We start from the raw sequence: 19,063 nt of genomic DNA on the forward strand, positions 1-19,063 counted from the left end.
AACTGCTGAGGATGTTTGCACAGTAGGTAATGCCAGTGATTGGAAGAAGGAGATAGGACATGCAGATGGAGCCCCTCAAGAGCAGGCTCCACCCCAAACTATTCACCCATTTATTCAAAAATTACTTATGTAGGTGGCCAAGTTTAACGGTTAACGAAGCAGAAGGCCTTTCAGTGGGAGCGGGGCGGTGAAAGGAACATATGTGAGGGCTCCTGTGGCTGAAACATGGGGACAGACAGGTAAAGGCCAGGGTCGGCTGGCAGGCAGGGGCCAGATGACATAGGGGCTTGCAAGCCGCAGCCAGCAGCTTGAATCCTATTCGGAGGCAATAACATGACATTCCATCCATTCCGCAGACTTGGGAGCTCGGCAGTATTGTTACAATGTCACTGACGAAGAAGAAGCGGGTGGAGTGAGGTGGGGTCCAGCAATCTGGTCAGGGCCAGCCGCAGCCGAGCGGTGGGGTCGAAGTACCTGCAATTCCATTTCTAGGATGAAATGAAGAATCTGATTAAAAAATGGCTGCGGCGAACGGGACGGGTGGGAGCAGCGGGATGGAGGTGGATGCAGCAGGTAACGGGCCCCGCGGGGGCGGCCCCTAGAGACGGCCTTCGGGGTCGTGAAAGCCACCTTCCTGGGTCCTGGGAGAAGTCAGGAGGGCGGACGGGACATCGGCCCCTGGGGGAACCGGCGGGAGGGATGTCTGGCCCGGGCTCTGCCGTCTCCGCGGAAGGACATGGGCCTGGATACTCACCTTCTCTCCTCCTCCTCCCCTCTTAGTGGTCCCCAGCGTGATGGCCTCCGGAGTGACAGGGAGTGTTTCGGTCGCTCTTCATCCCCTCGTGATCCTCAACATCTCAGACCATTGGATTCGCATGCGCTCCCAGGAAGGGCGGCCGGTGCAGGGTGAGCGTTAAGCCGAATTCTACAACCTCCTCTGGTCGTCTCCCCCAGATAATGGCCTATTTTCCTTCCTTTCCTGAAGCCAGTTCCCCCTCGCCCAGGACTTGGTTCACTCTGACCCCAGGCCCTCAGCAGACGACTCGGGAGCTTGAGGATTCCTTACCCTCCCCCGTGTCCTTCTCTTCCCAGTGATCGGGGCTCTCATCGGGAAGCAGGAGGGCCGAAACATCGAGGTGATGAACTCCTTTGAGCTGCTGTCCCACACCGTAGAAGAGAAGATTATCATTGACAAGGAATATTATTACACCAAGGAGGAGCAGTGTAAGAGGGGAATGCAAGTGGGCAGAGGAGTGGGGGGAAGAAAAGTGAAGTGGGGAAGATGGAGGAGGTTGGGAAGAGATACACAGGACATGGGGTGAGTACTATGGAGAAGTGAAGACAGAGTAATTGAAGAGATCTTAGAAAAAGGACACATTCAGGTATTCTGCCCAAAGAAAGTAAAGGATGAAAGCATAAGAGGGGTTAATTATTCTAAACTGAGCCATGACTGGGGGGAGGGGGGGAGGAGAAGAAGCTGGTGAAAATACACCAGGAGTTTCAAATTAAGGAAGGATGGTTTAAAGAAATGCTTTGTGCTCTGGCCCCTTCTCCAGTTAAACAGGTATTCAAGGAGCTGGAGTTTCTGGGTTGGTACACCACAGGGGGACCTCCTGACCCATCCGACATCCACGTCCACAAGCAGGTACACATTCCCACACATGTGCATGCTGGGCCAGAAAAGAGAGCATGAGGGGAAGATGGGCATTGCCACTTGTTGTCTTCCTCTTCCAGGTGTGCGAGATAATCGAGAGCCCCCTCTTTCTTAAGTTGAACCCCATGACCAAGCACACGGATGTGAGTACACTGACTCCTTGCTCACTTTGTCATGCTTGTCTATCCTCAAGCTTATCTTTTATCCTCATCGCCTCTTTTATTGTATCTCTATTGAGTTGAATCTCCATTCTGCCACTTAAGAGCTGTGTGACTTTGGGTTAGTCATTTAACCTCTAACCTGCATTTTCTCATGTGTAAATGGGAATAATCCCTCCATCATTGGGTTTGATGAGAAAATCTAAAGTGAAAGGGCCAAGCCCATTTTTTGGCACATAGTATAGGTTCAGGTGCATTTAATGTGAGAGCTGTTCTCCATCTCTTTACAGCTTCCCGTCAGTGTTTTTGAGTCGGTCATCGATATAATCAATGGAGAGGTAATGGCCCTACCTTTCAACCCTCAGATCCTGCCCCTGGTGTTTCCTGCTTTTGACTTTCCCTATATGCTCCATAGGCCACAATGCTGTTTGCTGAACTGACCTATACTCTGGCCACAGAGGAAGCTGAACGCATTGGTGTAGACCATGTGGCCCGAATGACAGCAACAGGGAGTGGAGAGAACTCTACTGGTAACTGAGGTGGAGGGGTGTCCTTGGAAGTGGGGGTGGAAGGTGTGGTCACAAGCTTTCTCAACCACGCCCTGTCCTTATCCCCCTGTAGTAGCTGAACACCTGATAGCACAGCACAGTGCTATCAAGATGTTGCACAGCCGCGTCAAGCTCATCTTGGAGTACGTCAAGGCCTCCGAAGCAGGTAGGACAGGGGTCTCCCTGGCACTCTTCTTTCCTGGTGAAGTGACAATATAGTAATGCAGCCACTTTCTGTGCCTTTAGGAGAGGTCCCCTTTAACCATGAGATCCTTCGGGAGGCCTATGCTCTGTGTCACTGCCTCCCAGTACTCAGCACAGACAAGTTCAAGACAGACTTTTATGATGTGAGTATAAATCCCAGGATGGGGAGGTAGGGCTTAATGCTGTCATTACTGCATGCAGGACTTGGGACTCAGCTGTTCCCTGGGCATGCTGTGAGGGACCTAGATCCCCTGGGGAACTGGTTCTTTCTGTTCCCTCAGCAATGCAATGATGTGGGGCTCATGGCCTACCTTGGCACCATCACCAAAACGTGCAACACCATGAACCAGTTCGTGAACAAGTTCAACGTCCTCTATGATCGACAAGGCATCGGCAGGCGGATGCGGGGGCTCTTCTTCTGAGAGGGTACTTGAAGAGATGATGCACAGGGGTCCCTATGTGCTCCATAGGCCACAACTGTTGCAGAGGGGAGGGGTGCTACACTCCCTTTAGAGAAACCTGTTGTTAATAAAAGGGGAGCAGCTCCTCAGCACCCCTTTCAGTGGCTCTGTCCTCTATTAGGTACCCCACAGGTTTCTCAACCATCTTAAAGGAGACCCTTGGTTCCAGCCTTGTGCAAAGGCAAGAGTCCCCTTTTATCATCAGCTCTTCTCCATACTCTTCAGTGATTGTGGAGTTCACTGCCACTTGAAGTGACTCCATGTCTGGTCAGGTGGACTATGTTGAGCAGAATGCTGCCTGCTTCCATCTACGCAATCTGTTGTTTAATGTCTTCCTATAAAGGACTACTTTCCCAAACTTAATTCATTTTTTCACACAGAGTGGGAGGATGAGGGATATTAAGCACATTTCTATCAAGGACAACTGAAAGCCTTGATCCTATGGGCAGTGAATATTACCGAGGCTTCCCAACTGTTGCTAGTTTACTGAATGCTTGCTACACTGGGTATATATTTGCCTGACCTATAGGCACCTCAGCCTGATGAGGCAGAGGTGCTAGTGTTTATACTTTAGAGATGAGGCCAGGTGATATAAACATGGGTATTGTCCTGTGTAATTACTTGTGCCAGGCATTACATTTCACATACCTTCCGTTAGGTCCCTGATTTCCATTACCCTCTGAATAAGACTTTCAAGTAGGAATTGGGGATTAAGGAGGTGTAATGAGGTGTAGAGGCATTTCAGAAAGAAATGGAGAGGCTGTTTCATTGCTACTGTATCCTCTGAACCTGAGTGGCACCTCAGTATACACTTGAGCCCAAAGGAGATCTGGGGAAAACAGTCTCTGTACGGTGGGATTCTCATCTCACTGCATCCCATGTCTATATGGATGCCTGGCAGGTACTTTATACTCAGTGCATTTAAGGAATGGATGAAAGAAGACAAGTATAAAGCAAACAGGATATGCATCTAGAACACACACAATACCTCATTTTAACAAAAGGTAGCAATCTACAAACACTTTATTAGCTAAATGAATAAAACAAGTGCAGCTCAGAAAAAAGAAGAGATCCTCTTTTCCCCTCAAGGGCAATTCAGGCCTTTAAAGGAAGGGGGAGGGACGTTCGCACACACACACTGCAGAGTAGACCCCAGCGTCACAAGTAGGTTGGAATCAGACAAAAGTGATCCGAGTCCGGGCAGTATTGACCTGCCAGACATTTAATTCCTCATACTCATCTAGAGCTGCCTGGAATTGGGCAGGTGTGAAACCACGAGATACGCAGCGCTGCTCCGCCTCAGAAAACCGGACACTTCGGCCTTCTGAGACCAACTCCCGGACAGTGGCAAATATCACATCTGCTGGTCTTTGGGTCCTGAAGGCAACAAGTGTTGGTGTGTAAGGTCAGGGTACAAACAAGAGCACCCAACATGTCAGAGAACAGTGGTATTACAATTGTGAAGCCACCATCATACATGTGTCATTGCAGAAGCCACAGGATAAGTGGTTTGCTTAAGTTTTCCTCTTCCATTAAACTACTCACCTAGCTGTTTGTCCCTTGTCACTCAGTAGTGAGTCCTTTGACATCTCCATTAACCTTATGGCTTCATTCACATCTTCCTTTTCTACTGTGTCCACCATTCGCAGACGTGCCTAAGGGGAAGGTAGGGACAGATGGGAACAGGAGGAGGGGAGTGGAACAGTCAGGGAACCCCCCTCCTGTGTTGCCTACTCAGAAAACCAGTGGAGGCCCCCTCCCCTCCCCTATAAACATCCGCAGTGTGGGGCCGGCACTGTCAGACCGAGACAAGTGCAATGCCCAGGGCAGCGTCCAGCAATTGCCCAAGTCTCCGCCTCTCAACACTGGCCAGTCCCGGTGTTCAGCTGTCCTGCGAGGGAGACTAGACCCTTCTGAATTCCAGTGGGCTCCCCACCATGACAGATGGAGCTTGGGGAGCTCAGCCAAGAAAGCGATTGGCAGAGAGGTATCCCTGGGGCTCGGGAAGTGCTAGCTCAGCAGTAGGTCAGGTAATCACACTACCTGCACGAACAGCACTTTGGAGCCCCCAGGACTAAGGTCCAAGATGTGAGGACAGAAATGAAGATTTTCTAGCACAGGATCTAGGACATAATGAAATTCACCCCACCCACCCCCATAGTGAGGTTTGAGCAGAAAGGCCTTTCCCTCCATGGACGCCGTGCGTGCCCTGCTGGAGCAGTAAGTACCCACAGTGCGGTAGCACGAGAGGACCACTATCTGCACTGTCAGCACTTTAGCCCCAGCAGGGCCTGAGTGGAAGGGAGGAGGCAGTGAGAAAGGACAATGTTACTGCAGGCTGCCCAGTAATAGTCAAAACAGATAACCCTCCAGCAGAATAGGAACTGGGCACTCACCAGAGCAGTGGATAGTCGCAGAATAGCCAGCAGAGTCCTGGCAGAAGTATAGGTGGCGTCCTTACTAGCCCAAGCCTCTCGCCTCATCTCCACATATGCTGCTGTGATATAGTCGGCCAGAGACTCTGGCACCGTGGGCTGTTTCTCCCGGCACATAGCTATGTATCGTCTGTGAGAAAGCAAAAGAGATTTGGGAGAGTATGCTTTTTCTGTGTAAATTTCCTATTTAAGAAAACTCTTGCCCTTGCTGGTTTAGCTCAGTGGATAGAGGATCAGCCTGCAGACCGAAAGGTCCTGGGTTCAATTCCGGTCAAGGGCATATGCCCGGGTTGTGGGCTTGGGGACGTGCTGGAGGCAGCCAATCACTAATTCTCTCTCATCAGTGATATTTCTGTATCTCTCTCCCTTCCTCTCTGAAATCAACAAAAATAAAAAAACGAAAAACAAACGAAACCCTTGGGGTTAGGGAGGGATTTTTAAGTAGAAGAAAAAAAATAGTGGATTATCTGTGTGGCTTGAATATCACTGATAGATTTCTTGGTACATTTAAAATTATTTTGATTTTTAAGGAAAATGGCTTATGCATGAGTAAGACAAATCCACTTGTAACTAGAGATGGTCAAGTCCTCTCCTGAACATGATTATGGCTAAAGGGAACAAATATATTTTGTTTGCTTTAAGACAACTGTTAACTTGAAGAGAATAGGTAACAGGGAAGAAAAACTTGAGGGACTATTAGGAGCCCTTGCACAGACCTGTGGAGAACATCATGACAAAGTAGCCTTGGAGCAAGACCCAGCCTTGCCTAGAATCTGAAACTGCCTCATCCAAGACAGGCCAGTGATGTGCAAGATTAGTTCTGATGTGTGTTCTTCTGTGACCAGCCTGGGGGTGGGACTAGACTCAATGTTCTCAGACCCATAACATAGAAAGGGATGGGCACGGTGGTAGTAAGACTGAAAACTTTTTTCAAGAGACACACAAGGCCCAAGATACTGCCACACAAGATGAAGTAGACCTGTCCTTCCTTACTCAGCTCTCCTACCTCATAAGCTTCATGTCCAAAGGTTCAAACTGGGCGGGAGGCTGCCGACTGTGCTGGTGTACATAGGTGATATGCTGGGCCAACCTGGGAACAGTGGAGGCAAGGAGGAACACTCTTTTTGGTGCTATGCACCCTGTGCCCCAACTCTTATCTTCCTCTTCCCCGGTCTCCATTGCCTCACAGTGTGGCAGGGAAAAACATTACCAAGAAATCCTTACCAGTGTTTCAGCCCAGACCCACCATTTCCCTAAGAATTGTGGAACCATTTTCGTGAGAATTTGAGGGCTTTCCAATTTCTCCTCCCTCCCAATCATCTCTAAGATATGTCTCTTTGAGTGTTGAGCTTAATTCACCGTAGGTCATTGTCTCGGTCAGGGCGGTCCTGGATTAGCCAGAGAAGGTCAAATCGAGAGAGGAGTGCGGCAGGAAGCTGTATGTTCTGCTCCAGGCTGCGGCGAGGGTTGTAGCGCCCATAGGCAGGGTTGGCAGCAGCCAGGATGGAGCAACGGGCATTGAGGGTGGTTAGAATGCCTGCCTTGGCAATGGAGATAGTCTGTTGCTCCATGACCTCATGGATGGCTGTGCGGTCAGCCTCAGCCATCTTGTCAAACTCATCGATGCAGCACACACCCTGGTCAGCCAGTACGAGGGCCCCACCCTCTAAGGTCAGTTCTCCAGTTACAGAGTCTCTCAGCACAGCTGCTGTAAGCCCCACTCCAGAGGAGCCGCGACCTGTTGTGTACTGGCCTAAATGGCAGGGTCAGGAAGACAGGAAACAAGCAGACATGTTTAGCAAAAGGGAAAGGAACAAGGAAAAGAGCAAGAATAAGGCAAGGACACAAGTAATGGGGACAACGAAATGAGGCCTGCACTGATCTAATCTACTTGCTCAACCAGGCCTTCCTGGGTAAAGATCTATCTCCCTTGCCCAACCCTCTCCCACCTTTCAAATCCCCAAAGAAGAGAATAAATGTGGTGATCCTATTCTTGTTTCTACATTTACCTCCCTCCCCGCGTCCGATTACTCACTGCGGGGGGCCAGGCGATCAATGTAAGACAGGAGCTGAGACTTGGCCACACCAGGGTCCCCCATCAGGCAGATGTTAATGTTGCCTGGAAAAAGAAAGCCCCTGTGACTGTTCTCTGAATGCAAGCTGTCCAACAGAGAAAATATTTCCGAAGCCTGCCTGCCCCATACTCAGGATCGTCTCTGATCCATCCTGGGCCCATGAAGCCAAGACGCCAAGTCTTGCCTCCCCTCGTCAGAGCCTCCCCCTCATGTCCTCTTACCCCTGATTTTCATGCCCCGAGGAGACTGGTCCACACCTCCCACCAGAAGGAGCAGCAGCGCCTTCTTTACATCTTCATGCCCATATATTTCTGGAGCAATGGAGGCTGCCAGCTTTTCGTAGAAATCCTCCTCTGAGGGCAAAGTGAAAAATTAGGAAAAAAAGTGCTACAAAGAAACATTCCTGGTCTTTCCCCCAGCTCCTCACCTGCAATTTGCCTCAGCTCCTCCTTGCTCAGTTCTCCAGACCCAGACTCATCATCCTCACTCTTACTCATCTTCACAATCCGATGGGCTTCCAAGTAAGTTTCTGAGAGTAAACCCTTGATCAGGAAAAGACCATGATATGAAAGAAGTCCACATTATTCCTTCAGGAAGGGGTTCCCAATAAAACCCTTTGTTCTATTTTGTTTTGCTGTTAATAGTTTTCTCTGTGGGTGTGGTGAGAGTGAGTGGGCAAGGGGGAAAAGGGAACATTCCCTCCCTTCAAACTCCCTTTCTTACCTGTACCACCTGCCGGAACCCAGAGCGCAAGATTGGCAAGAAGATACCAGTGACACTGATGTGGTCCCCAGGCTGGGCAATCCGTGTGTTCTCTCCTTCTACCAACACTGTGATGCTACGAGGAATATTTCCCACGGGCACTTGGTCACTCTGGGGGATAAGGGTGCACAGACAAGGAAAAAGAAACATAAGGCCCTTTAGGATCTAAGCTCCTGCCTAGGGATCCCACTCTCCCACTTCTTGACCCACCCTAGCTTCAGACCAGCCAACAGGAATACGAAAGCAGAGATCTCCTTTACCTCTCCCCAGCTCAATCAAAGTTTCAGTTAAATATCCCTCCTGCTCTAGGTGACTTCTCTGCCGCACCTCCTCCTATTCTTTCTTCCACTTGTGAGTGACTATAGTATTCAAATCGACTCCCAAGCTCCATCTCCCCTGGGCAACAACCCCAAAACTCACATGTTCTTGCATCTTCATCTCCTGGAATTTTATGAATTTGGAGCCACGTGTCTGCAAATATAGTCGCCCTCCTGAACGATTGGTCTGGCACTCTTGGCTCGGGCACATAATCAGAGGCATGAAAGTGGGAGACTGGATCTAGGATGTAAGAAAGCATCAAAGGAAGTCAGAAGAAAATGAACCACTCAGAGTCAGTCACTTGCATCATGTTTTATCATCACAGAACTGTCAAGAATATCTTGAACTATTCTGGGATAACAGTTGACAGGCATCAAAAACACAAATGAATGGTCTACATACTAGAAAAAGAATGAAAGGTGAAAACACAGATGTATTTTACAGTAAACAGAGAAAAGGATAAACCTCATAGAAATTCTTACAAAAAACACTAACAAGTGCATTCCCGTTCCCTACTTCATACATACCGGCTGGTAGGTCTCTGCCCCACACTGGTCACAAGTGTAAGTGGCCACCACCATTCTGGGTTTAACTTCAGAGACACGAGTGACAATTCCACGTACAGTTACCGCTTATTACTACTTGGGCCTTGAAAGTACAGTTCACTGAGAGAGAAAATAGTCATTAGCAAGGTCCTGAAGAACAAATTCCCACACCTTTCCCCACTGCGATCACTCACAATCTACGCATGAGTTCAGGAGGGTACTGGTTCTGGGGGCTTCGGGCTGCCCCAGGGTCCCGGCTCCGCTGCTCCATCATCAGTCGGTGCTCAATGTAAACATCCAGGACATCTTTATTTACCACCTACAGGCAAAGGAAGGAAGATGGGAAGAATGAGGGGCAGGCTGGGGCATAAAGGTCAGCAGGCAGAAATCATCCCTCCTTCCTGCTAGCTCAGAAAACAGAAAAGTTCTTTGCCCTGAATTTTCTTGCACTCACCTCCCTCTCCTTGTATTGAGGCAGCAGCTCTTGAACAGAATCAGCAAAGAGCCTCACATAGCGCTTGGTGTTCTCACAAATTGAATCCACCAGCTCAGGATCCTCCTCGGCTACATCATCTAGGTCTATGTACATTGCCACTTGTTCCCGATGAGCCAGTCGAACCTGGGGTGGGGAAGAGTTGGGAAGACCCGAGTCGAGTTTACTGTGCTCATGCAAGGACCCATCACTGTGAGCTCAGGACAGATTCCAGGACTCCACAGGGGAGAAATAGTGTGGGACAGCAGTACTCACTTCTTAACCCCCAAAGACAGCTTCCCAACTCCTAGAAACACCTCAGTTATCACAAATATAGGACCATATCACTTACCAAGTACCAGGTACCACACTAAACATGTCATTTACAGACAGATGTATTTGTTGAAATAAGGTAGGCCACCTTATGGCTCCTTAAGGTGCCATTCCCTCCAATCTTAGACTTACCAACTGGTTCCCATACTTGAATTGCTTCTTGCCAAACTCGTCATCCTGGTAAAACTCTTGTAGGAATTTCTTCACTTTTTCTATAATGTAAATATAAAATCATGATGATCAACTTTCCTTTCTTTGAGGTACCTTTTTGCAAACCCAACAGAAATCTAAGAAACCCACTCTTGTTTAAGTGACTAATTAGTTATATGAACATTTAAATCACCCCACCCCACATAATTTTCCCCAAACTGGGCAGAACTCCTTTTCAAAAGTCTGTTTTTATCTAAAGAATAAGGGGGCACTTGGCAGTTGAAAAATTACCCAACACCCTCCCCCTGGGGTAATTTCAGTGTCTGCCTTCGTTAGAAATCTCGGTGCCCGTTCCCAAAGGCCTCCCAACTCCCAGCAGCAAACTCAAGTCTCAAGGCTCTCAGCTTTTCTTCCGTAGTGATCATTCCCCGTTTTCTTTCGGTGCCCTAAACCTATGCCACTAGTCCCATCCTCCACCCCACCCCCTCGACCGCCACTGCTTCCGCTCTTAGTAAACAAAGAAGCACATGGGCCCAGATGCTGCCGCCTCACAGCGCGGGATTCCTCCGCCCGGGGGAGCCGGTCCGGCCACTGGCCAGCTGGTCCAGGGCACTCCGTCGTCCCCGTCTCGGCCCCATGCTACCTCCTCTAAGATTCGCACTAAAACCCTTAATTCCAGGCACGCCCCCGCTCTCGGCAGCCCTCTCGGAGGCTACCGCGCGGAAGGACACTGTTTACACACGGAGCTCCCTCCGAGGCGTCGCGCAACTTCCGCCCGCCTTCACTTCCGCTTGTAGGTTGGACTAAAATGGCCAATCCCCGCGCGCAGCGGCCCGGGTCAGCCCGCCCCTGGGGCTTCGACATCCCGGGAGAACGCGGCTACTTGGGAGTGCCGAAGCGCGCGGAAAGCAGCGGGGCTGGCGGGGCCCGACTCCACGCCCTAGATAAGACCTTCCGAGGTCCCGGTCTCGCCCAGGCGGAACCGTCTCCACTCGAACCCCCAGCGGGACTATCCGCCGCCCCCACTCCTTTCCCAGACACCATCTCTAGCTTTTCTCCGACCTCGGGTCTCCACGTGCCGCCCAGGCACCGTGTGCCTTAGCCACGCCGCTTCTGGACCCCGGCTCTGGCCTCGCGCACCGAGCGGCCCCCAGGACCCTAGCTCACATCAACAGGTGCTGGCCGGGAGAGTTCCCGCGCCGGACGCCCCTCCCAACCTTGCAGACCCTCACCTTTCTCCAGCGCGTAGTCCTTAAGAGCCATCGCTGCTGAGGACCGTGCAGCAGCAGTTGGCGCGCTCAGGGTTCTCACTCTCCCTTAGCAGCGAACGTTCCCGCTGCAGACTGTGGCTGACCAACCGAAATTGGCGCGAAACGTCGCCCAACACGTGACCGGCGCAGCCGCGTACGGGCCAATCCGATAAGAGGTCCTCTGTCCCGCCCTCTCTCCGCGGGCCCAGCCTCGACCAATCACCAGGCGAACCTGGGCTGAGTGATGGGGAAGCGACGTGGGTGATGAAAGAGACAGGTTGGGCGGGGTGGGGCAGGCGCCGGATTTCCCGCGTCAGAGGAGAATCGGTCTTAAAGGGCCAGCCTACACGCGTCCCTTTGTTCGGGGCTGCCGTCCCTTTCCTCTCCTTGTCCACTCCGCAGAACGGCCATGATTTCCCAGTTCTTCATTCTGTCCTCCAAGGGGGACCCACTCATTTACAAGGACTGTATCCTTGACCCACGAGTCCACGGGGGGAAGCTGGGGTGGGAGTAGTGTCCCAGAGCTAGCTTGTGTCTCTGGCTCCTTAGCTGTCCTTCAACCGGTCAGTCCGCGGGGACAGTGGAGGCCGGGATGTGGCCGAGCTCTTCTACCGGAAGCTGACGGGACTGCCTGGAGAAGAGTCCCCGGTTGTCATGGTAACCACAGGGGGTTGGAGTGCTATTCTGGCAGGTTCGGGTGGAGGGGACGCTTCCTCCCCCTAGGGGCTGTGTCCTTGAGAGCTTCCCATTGGGGTGGGGGCCGTGCATTCCTCCAAATAATATTGAGGAAAGTTTATTGAGCGCTAACGATATAGCAGGCACTGCTCCTCGCATGAGGAACTCTCACGAACCCCACTTTACACTTGGGGAGACTGAGTCCTTGGGAGGTTTCTGGTTTGCCCGAGGTCGCACTGCTGGGCAGTTGGGGAATCGGGGTACCAGCTAAAATCTCTTGGGCCCTCCTTAAGCACAACTCCCTTCCTGACGCTCCCCCTCCCCCCTCTCCCGCCCCTTCTGCCTCAGCACCACGATGACCGGCATTTTGTTCACATCAGACACAGTGGTCTCTATTTGGTGGCCACGACTTCAGAAAACATTTCTCCTTTCAGCCTCCTGGAGCTGCTCTCTCGGTGAGGAGGGCAGGGCTGGGCAGCGGGGTGTTGGGGGTGAGAGGAGGAAGAGAGGCACACGCCATTCTTTTCCTCAGGTTAGCCACCCTCCTGGGCGATTACTGCGGCTCCCTGGGAGAGGGGACCATCTCCCGCAACGTGGCCCTTGTCTATGAACTCCTGGATGAGGTGTTGGTAAGGCTCAGAGATGTCCTTGGTTGGCCCTGTTCCCTAAAGAGCTGTTCCTTGATGGTGAGGCCAAGGCCACTCCATCTCACCTCTTTGCTCCACGGGCCCCCCTAAAACGGCTCTTCCCCGTCGGTAGGATTATGGCTATGTGCAGACCACATCCACAGAGATGCTGAGGAACTTCATCCAGACCGAGGCTGTGGTCAGCAAACCCTTCAGCCTCTTCGATCTCAGCAGCGTGGGCTTGGTGAGTAGAGGGACAGAGGACCAGGAGGGAGAAGGTTCGGCCGGGAGTGTCAGACCATGAGGACTGATTGCTTCGGGTGCTTTGCAGTTTGGGGCTGAGACACAGCAGAGCAAAGTGGCCCCCAGCAGTGCAGCCAGCCGCCCCGTCCTGTCCAGCCGTTCTGACCAGGTGAGGGACACTACACAGGTTCAGACCCTCTGATTCCGTTTTAGGGGATCCCAGAATCCAAGATGCCTGCATATCTTTCCATCTCTCCTAGATTTGGATAATCCAGTCCCTTCCCATACCTCGTGTCCCCCTCCCTGGCCCTAGCGTCCACTGCTCTGTCCATTTTAGAATACAGGCTGTTCAGCCTCCAACTACCCAAATGCCCTCTCTTCCTCAGAGCCAAAAGAATGAAGTGTTTTTGGATGTGGTTGAGAGACTGTCCGTACTGGTAGCATCTAATGTAAGTTTGGGCCCCCCGCCCTGGAGCTGAGGACAGGTAGTGTCTGGCAAACACATTTGGGGAGGTCATCTCTGGGCACTAACGTCTCTGCCACTCTCAGGGCTCACTGCTGAAGGTGGATGTGCAGGGGGAGATCCGACTCAAGAGCTTTCTTCCCAGTGGCTCTGGTGAGAAGCCTGCAGGGTGGGCCTAGGGTTAGGTGTGGGACAGACTTCTTGGTGGGGTTTGTGGTGGTATTTGGTGGCCTTTTCTGATGTCCTTTTTTCTGGCAGAGATGCGCATTGGCTTGACAGAAGAATTTTGTGTGGGGAAGTCGGAACTGAGAGGTGAGAAAAAAGTGGGTCTTTCTCTCCTACCAGAAGCTTCATGCAGAGAAGTTAGAGAGATCCCTACCCCATCTGTGCTCTTCTCTCCCAAAATATGGCTTAGCAGAGGAGTCTTTCTTTCTAGGTTATGGGCCAGGAATTCGGGTGGATGAAGTCTCATTTCACAGCTCAGTGCAACTGGATGAATTTGAGTCTCATCGAATACTCCGCTTGCAGCCACCTCAGGGCGAGGTCAGTATGGGCTGGCCTAGCATATTCCATCTACCCAAGGGAAGGGAGGCAGTTCAGGTGTGAGGGGACCGAACTGATCTCCGTTTCTCCCTCATCTTAGCTGACTGTGATGCGGTACCAACTCTCAGATGATCTCCCCTCCCCACTTCCCTTCCGGCTCTTTACCTCTGTGCAGTGGGACCGAGGCTCAGGCAGGTGAGACCATTTCCAGTTCTAGAATTTCTCTGGAACCCAAGTCAATAGGTAGATTTATTGTGGAGGCATGGTGGTTAGTGGTATAGGTTACAAATTAGAAAAAGGCACCCTCCCTCCAAGTGGATTCAGCCCCATGAACACTAGTGACTAACAGAGTCGAGTAGATTTCAGCCCTTCTCTCTCCTTCCTTCAGTACATGAATGGAGGCAGGTGAGATGCCAGTAGGATATGGCTAGAGCAAGCATGTCAAACCCGCGGCCAGTGGACCGCATGCCTTGTTTGCATGCCGGCCACGAGTTTGACATGCTTGGGCTAGGGTAACGGTGTTGTATTCTCTCATCCAGGCTCCAGGTTTATCTGAAGTTACGATGTGACTTGCCCCCAAAGAGGTATGAGTGGGGGTAGCCAAGACTAGTTCAGCTATAGGGAGTGGGAGAAAGGGCCTAGATAGAAACCTGTCGCTATGGCTTTCAGATGCAGCCACCAGCCTAGGAATCAGTTTGGTTAGAGGCTGGAGAGTTTGGGAATGGGGTGGGTGGAACGTGTGCTGAATTCCAGCTGTGACATTAATGAAGCGTGGAGACAAGTCACTACCTTTCTGGGGCTGACTCTGTTCCTTTCATGTTTGCAGCCAGGCTCTCAATATCAGGCTTCATCTTCCCCTGCCTCGAGGGGTGGTCAGGTTAGTGTGTGTGCATTATGGTTTTACCAGCTTCCGTGGACAACAGGATGGCACTGGGGAGGAGAGTATATACTGTGGGGGTGGAACTGGCCTGCCCCTGAGGCAGTCGGGCTCAAACTCCAAACTCCAAGCACCTTTCCAAACTCCAGCCTGTCTCAGGAGCTGAGTAGCCCAGAGCAGAAGGCAGAGCTATGGGATGGAGCCCTTCGCTGGGACCTGCCTCGGGTGCAAGGAGGCTCTCAGCTCTCAGGCCTTTTCCAGGTATCAGCTGCTGATTCTCTAAAGCCCTCTTCTCCCTCCATTTTCAGCCCCAACTCAGGTCTCCTAATATAGTTGCTGCGCTGTTCCCACTAATATAATCCCCTTCCTGGCCCCACGGCTCCCCTGCCCACCTTCCGCTCTGTCTTCAGCACTCATCGCTCTGCCTCTATCCCTCACAGATGGAAGTCCCAGGTCTGCCCGGGCCTCCTGGTCAAGGACATTCCACCTCAGCTCCTCCTCTGGGGCTGGGCCCTGCGAGCCTCTCCTTTGAACTTCCCCGGCACACGTGCTCCGGCCTCCAGGTTCGCTTCCTCAGGTTGGCATTCAGACACTGCAGCAATGCCAACCCCCACAAGTGGGTGCGACACCTAAGCCACAGTGATGCTTATGTCATTCGGATCTGAGGCTCCCCAAACAAGGACATGGACAGAAAAGACGGTGGCCTGTGGTTCAGGAGGAGGATGATACTGTCTTCTCCATCCTTCTGGCCTGTGATTATGGATCTGGCTGGAAGAGACCCAAGTCCTAGAGACCAGGAGGGCTCAACAGGTTAGATCCTTCCATTGTATCGGACACAGGCAGGACTGAGGTGAATCAGAACTTATAAATCAAACTTTTATTATGAGGAGCTGGCTGTACAATATCTAAAAAGAAAGTTAAGGTGAGGGAAGCAGATGACTACTTCCTTCCACCCAGCGTGTGTGTGTGTGTGTGAAGAGAGAGAAGGTTGGCAGATGTGTGACAGCATCAAGGGGCAGGCTGAGGCGAGCCAGATCCAGGGGGCTGGGAGCCATTAGCCTTTGGAGTCCCTGGAGCTGGAGGAGGGCTATCTCCAGCTTCCTGTTTTCCCCCACAGAGGGCACTGCCCCCAAGTGGGGAAGGGGCTGAGGATTGGGGAGGGACTGGGGAAGGGTGGGAGGTGGGGCCTCCTTTGCTGTCCCCTGTTGGGGGAAGAGAGACCACTATGTACTTCTGGACACTGCCGGGGCCAGAGGGGGCTGTGCTGGGGGGTGCAGCTGTGGCAGTGGAGACCAGCTTGACAATGGGCTGCACACTGGGGACCGTGGTAGTGACAGGAGAGGTGGTGGTGGAGCCTGAGCCAGGGGCTGAGGTGCTGAGGGACAGGACCTGGGAGAAGAACATAAAGTCAGCGTCTGTTATCTTGCATCCTCACCACTCCCCAGGCCTGGGGGAATACCTCACTTGCTCTAACCAAATAATCAATCCTCTGATTCATCCTCAGGGGGAGAAGCTATGGCCTTTGGGCCCCCTGGGAAGTGCTCCTTCTAGCTCCTGTTTTGGGCCCAGAGGTGACTGGGCTCTACTCTGGGTTCTCTCAGGACAGCATGGTGACATGCTTCCCATCATCCTGTTCCCATAGGGCTCTCTACATACCTGTTGGGTGGATGAGGCACTAGAGGACGATGACATTACAATAAACTTGGTGGGAGGAGGGGAAGGCTGAGGTGGAGCAGCAGCTCGTGCAGACACCAGTGTCTGGACGGGCAGTGCAATGGAGCCAGGGACTTTCAGCAAGCCGGGGGTCCGAGGGCCAGGTTGAGGGGCCTGAGAAAGGGTCAGCGTGGGTCGGGGCTGTAGGAGGAAGAGGCAAGAAGAAAATGTCAACATCTAAGAAAAAGGGCTCGCCTTGCTCCTGAGTTGGTCTCACTGGGGTGGCAGTTTAGCTGCCTCCAAAACTTTTGACTTGGAGGGCCCTGGGTTTTAAAAAATTCATGCTCACCATGGGCATGCCTGTAATTCCACATCCCAGTGCAAACTGGGGCTCTGTCCCGCCCCCAGTATTCTTCATTCCTCCTCTCCATTTGGTCACCCACCCTCCTCCCTGGACTGTCACTGACCTGAGTGATGGTCAGAGTGGTCCTGTTGACCTGTTGAGCCTGCAGAGCAGCTTGTGCCCGAGCCTTGACCACATGGGAGCAGAGGAGGGGTCCAAGCGACCCAAATTCTGCCCGATAGGCATCCTGATTGTCAGGTGGTGGGCGCAGCTTTGCCAGAACAGGGGCACAGTGCTTCTGTAGAGATAAAGCAAAAAAAAAAAAAAGCAGGTAGGAAGAGGGTTGGGATTCTTAGAAGCGTGGTGAAGGCATGAAAAAGGCTATTACCATTTCAGTATGTTCTTGTTGAAGGCCAGACTGCTGGCATAGCAGTGTGTATAAGGAATGCTGTGGTTTTCTTAATAAGAAAACATAGGCACCAATTGGTGTGAACAGAGAACATGCTAAATACCCTGGTAATATCTGAGAGGTAGTTTTGGTCCATAGGGCATTTGCTGTATACAGAATGGGCCAAAGTGATGCAGAAGCATGAGGGGTAGTGCAGTCTGGAAGCCTTGAGATTTAAGACCTCTTATTTCTTATTTAACTCCTTTGTGCCTCAGTCTTTTCCATCTGCTAAATAGTACTGGACTCTGAGGTTGCTCTGAATATATGAGGCAAAGATGGGATAAATGAATAAAAGACCACATTCTTGCTAAACATTGTACCTGTGTGTGTGTGTGAGTGTGAGGGGGGGAGGGAGGATCAGTGGGAAGAAGCAGGGGGCGGGCAGGGGGCTCTGATCACCAGGAGGAGGCTCTGCACGTGGTCAGCTCCAATTCGGTCAATGTTGCTCAGCACAGGGCCGTCCAGGACACTACGGAACCGATCCCCCTCCTGCTGCAGCCGTGGCAGAATCAGAGTTTTAATCACCTGTTGGAAAGGAAGGGGAGAAGCCAGGGTCCTGGGGTCACCACAGAGTCTCCCAGGTGGTGGGCTATTGCCCACTATGACTTCATGATGCCTCCCTCCCAAGTGCTTCCCCACTGACATCATGTCCCAGCTCGGCCAGGCCTGCAATGGAGCCGTAACGTGTAGTCCATGGAGTCTTCTCATCCACCCAGCTCTGTAAGGGGATGGAAAATAAGTCCAGGTAAATGGGCCTGAAAGCCTAATTGGTAAGGACCCAAGTCTCATAAACACACTTTCCTTGTAGATCATTAAGACATTACAGATATATATGGCATACGGCTCAAGTCCCATTCCCAATCCCTCTGCCCTCTGCCCCTTGTTTTCAGTTTCCACCCACAATTGACTCACCACTGCTCTCATTGTCTGGTGACAACCCTGAGGTAGAGATGTGAAAGGGCTTATGATCCTTATTCTGGCTCACCTTGGTGAAGGTCTTGGTGATCCGGGACTGGATGTTGTTAGTGGTTGTGCTGAAATGCTTGCAGATCTGGGCCACCAGGCGGGCAGCAAAGTCCCGGAGTGCCCAGTGATTGTCCACATCTGGCCTCAGACACAACTGTCTGCTCACGATGCAGGTCATCACAGCTGGGATCAATTCATGCACCTGAGAGAAAAGTGATAAGGTAGCTAATTATGGTTACTGGCTTACTGTTGGTGGCGGTGAGGTCTCCAAAGCCTGGGATAAGAGGTGGATAGGCAGGACCACTCACGTATTTTTCTAGATACAGCGTAGGGTTGTCCATCAGTGCCTTCACCATGCGCATCAAATAGATGAGCAGGGCCAGGTTGTTCTGCACCACGTTCACACGGACCTATAGGAGGGAGAAGTGACAGGGCAGGGAGACACTTTAGATGAGCTTCCCCTGCCAACTCCTCACCCCCTGGAACCTCATTCTAGGGCCTTGACCACATGGGAGCAGAGAAGGGGTCTGAATCCTCTCACCCCCTCTGAGATGAAGGTGCTGAATCGTGGCAGCATCTGATAGAGCCCTGGGTCTGTTGCGATGCTCTGAAGGGCTTCCTGTGGGAGGAGGGAAATGAGTGAGGTGGGGGCAGATACCACGGGGAGAATCTGGGAGGCCTCCAAGAGAAGGGGTCTGCGGTAAAGGCAGGGTGGTGGGGCCTCACCGCTCTCTTGGCTTCACATGACCCCACACAGGCTTCAGTGATCTCCTTGTAGTACAGTTGCTGCTCCACAGACAACTCATGGATACTTCGGGGCTTTAATCGAAAAGGGCCCCCCTCCAGGAGGGGTGGTGCCTT

General features: G+C 51.9%; 4 protein-coding genes across 4 annotated transcripts in view; 2 read left to right on the forward strand and 2 right to left on the reverse strand.

The window, feature by feature from the left end:
* Window positions 1-518: 518 nt before the first annotated feature.
* On the forward strand, window positions 519-3,383 carry COPS6 (COP9 signalosome subunit 6). Its single transcript, XM_006764660.2, has 10 exons — window positions 519-573; window positions 781-906; window positions 1,093-1,224; window positions 1,557-1,645; window positions 1,735-1,797; window positions 2,103-2,150; window positions 2,228-2,342; window positions 2,434-2,526; window positions 2,607-2,707; window positions 2,846-3,383. Exons 1-10 carry the CDS (start codon window positions 519-521, stop codon window positions 2,984-2,986), a joined length of 963 nt encoding a protein of 320 aa, XP_006764723.1. The 3' UTR covers window positions 2,987-3,383.
* Window positions 3,384-4,017: 634 nt separating this feature from the next.
* On the reverse strand, window positions 4,018-11,463 carry MCM7 (minichromosome maintenance complex component 7). The gene is given in 16 exon segments (XM_006764663.2): window positions 4,018-4,402; window positions 4,571-4,680; window positions 5,422-5,590; window positions 6,467-6,550; window positions 6,820-7,213; window positions 7,496-7,579; window positions 7,757-7,888; window positions 7,963-8,077; window positions 8,259-8,408; window positions 8,718-8,855; window positions 9,143-9,246; window positions 9,249-9,280; window positions 9,355-9,479; window positions 9,615-9,779; window positions 10,098-10,177; window positions 11,348-11,463. Coding segments are annotated over 16 exon segments (2,115 nt in total). The 5' UTR covers window positions 11,379-11,463; the 3' UTR covers window positions 4,018-4,200.
* A 216-nt stretch (window positions 11,464-11,679) lies between these two features.
* AP4M1 (adaptor related protein complex 4 mu 1 subunit) lies at window positions 11,680-15,678 on the forward strand. The gene is made up of 15 exons (XM_006764662.2): window positions 11,680-11,832; window positions 11,934-12,022; window positions 12,389-12,495; window positions 12,573-12,669; window positions 12,800-12,910; window positions 12,998-13,078; window positions 13,296-13,358; window positions 13,459-13,525; window positions 13,631-13,684; window positions 13,809-13,915; window positions 14,016-14,110; window positions 14,455-14,499; window positions 14,742-14,792; window positions 14,942-15,053; window positions 15,233-15,678. The coding sequence occupies exons 1-15, from the start codon at window positions 11,775-11,777 to the stop codon at window positions 15,455-15,457; spliced, it is 1,362 nt and encodes a 453-aa protein (XP_006764725.1). The 5' UTR covers window positions 11,680-11,774; the 3' UTR covers window positions 15,458-15,678.
* Window positions 15,655-19,063, reverse strand: part of TAF6 (TATA-box binding protein associated factor 6) — a 4,776-nt gene continuing 1,367 nt past the window's right edge. Inside the window, 9 exon segments of the mRNA XM_015564530.1 lie at window positions 15,655-16,181; window positions 16,449-16,646; window positions 16,913-17,086; window positions 17,636-17,761; window positions 17,880-17,954; window positions 18,222-18,404; window positions 18,511-18,612; window positions 18,744-18,821; window positions 18,929-19,060. Of these exon segments, the coding sequence (XP_015420016.1) occupies window positions 15,801-16,181; window positions 16,449-16,646; window positions 16,913-17,086; window positions 17,636-17,761; window positions 17,880-17,954; window positions 18,222-18,404; window positions 18,511-18,612; window positions 18,744-18,821; window positions 18,929-19,060 (1,449 nt within the window). The 3' untranslated portion in view covers window positions 15,655-15,800.

The sequence above is a fragment of the Myotis davidii genome, unplaced genomic scaffold, assembly GCF_000327345.1.
Source record: "Myotis davidii unplaced genomic scaffold, ASM32734v1 scaffold901, whole genome shotgun sequence".
NCBI lineage: Eukaryota > Metazoa > Chordata > Mammalia > Chiroptera > Vespertilionidae > Myotis > Myotis davidii.

What these genes read in the sequence shown, in the direction of transcription:
- AP4M1 (XM_006764662.2), top strand. Translation starts at nt 11,775, where the DNA reads ATGATTTCCCAGTTCTTCATTCTGTCCTCCAAGGGGGACCCACTCATT. An exon ending in AAGAGTCCCCGGTTGTCATG is followed by an intron (nt 12,023 to 12,388) that starts GTAACCACAGGG and finishes CTTCTGCCTCAG; the next exon opens with CACCACGATGACCGGCATTT. An exon ending in CTGCCTCGAGGGGTGGTCAG is followed by an intron (nt 14,793 to 14,941) that starts GTTAGTGTGTGT and finishes TCCAAACTCCAG; the next exon opens with CCTGTCTCAGGAGCTGAGTA.
- COPS6 (XM_006764660.2), top strand. Translation starts at nt 519, where the DNA reads ATGGCTGCGGCGAACGGGACGGGTGGGAGCAGCGGGATGGAGGTGGAT. An exon ending in GAGTGGAGAGAACTCTACTG is followed by an intron (nt 2,343 to 2,433) that starts GTAACTGAGGTG and finishes ATCCCCCTGTAG; the next exon opens with TAGCTGAACACCTGATAGCA. An exon ending in CGTCAAGGCCTCCGAAGCAG is followed by an intron (nt 2,527 to 2,606) that starts GTAGGACAGGGG and finishes CTGTGCCTTTAG; the next exon opens with GAGAGGTCCCCTTTAACCAT.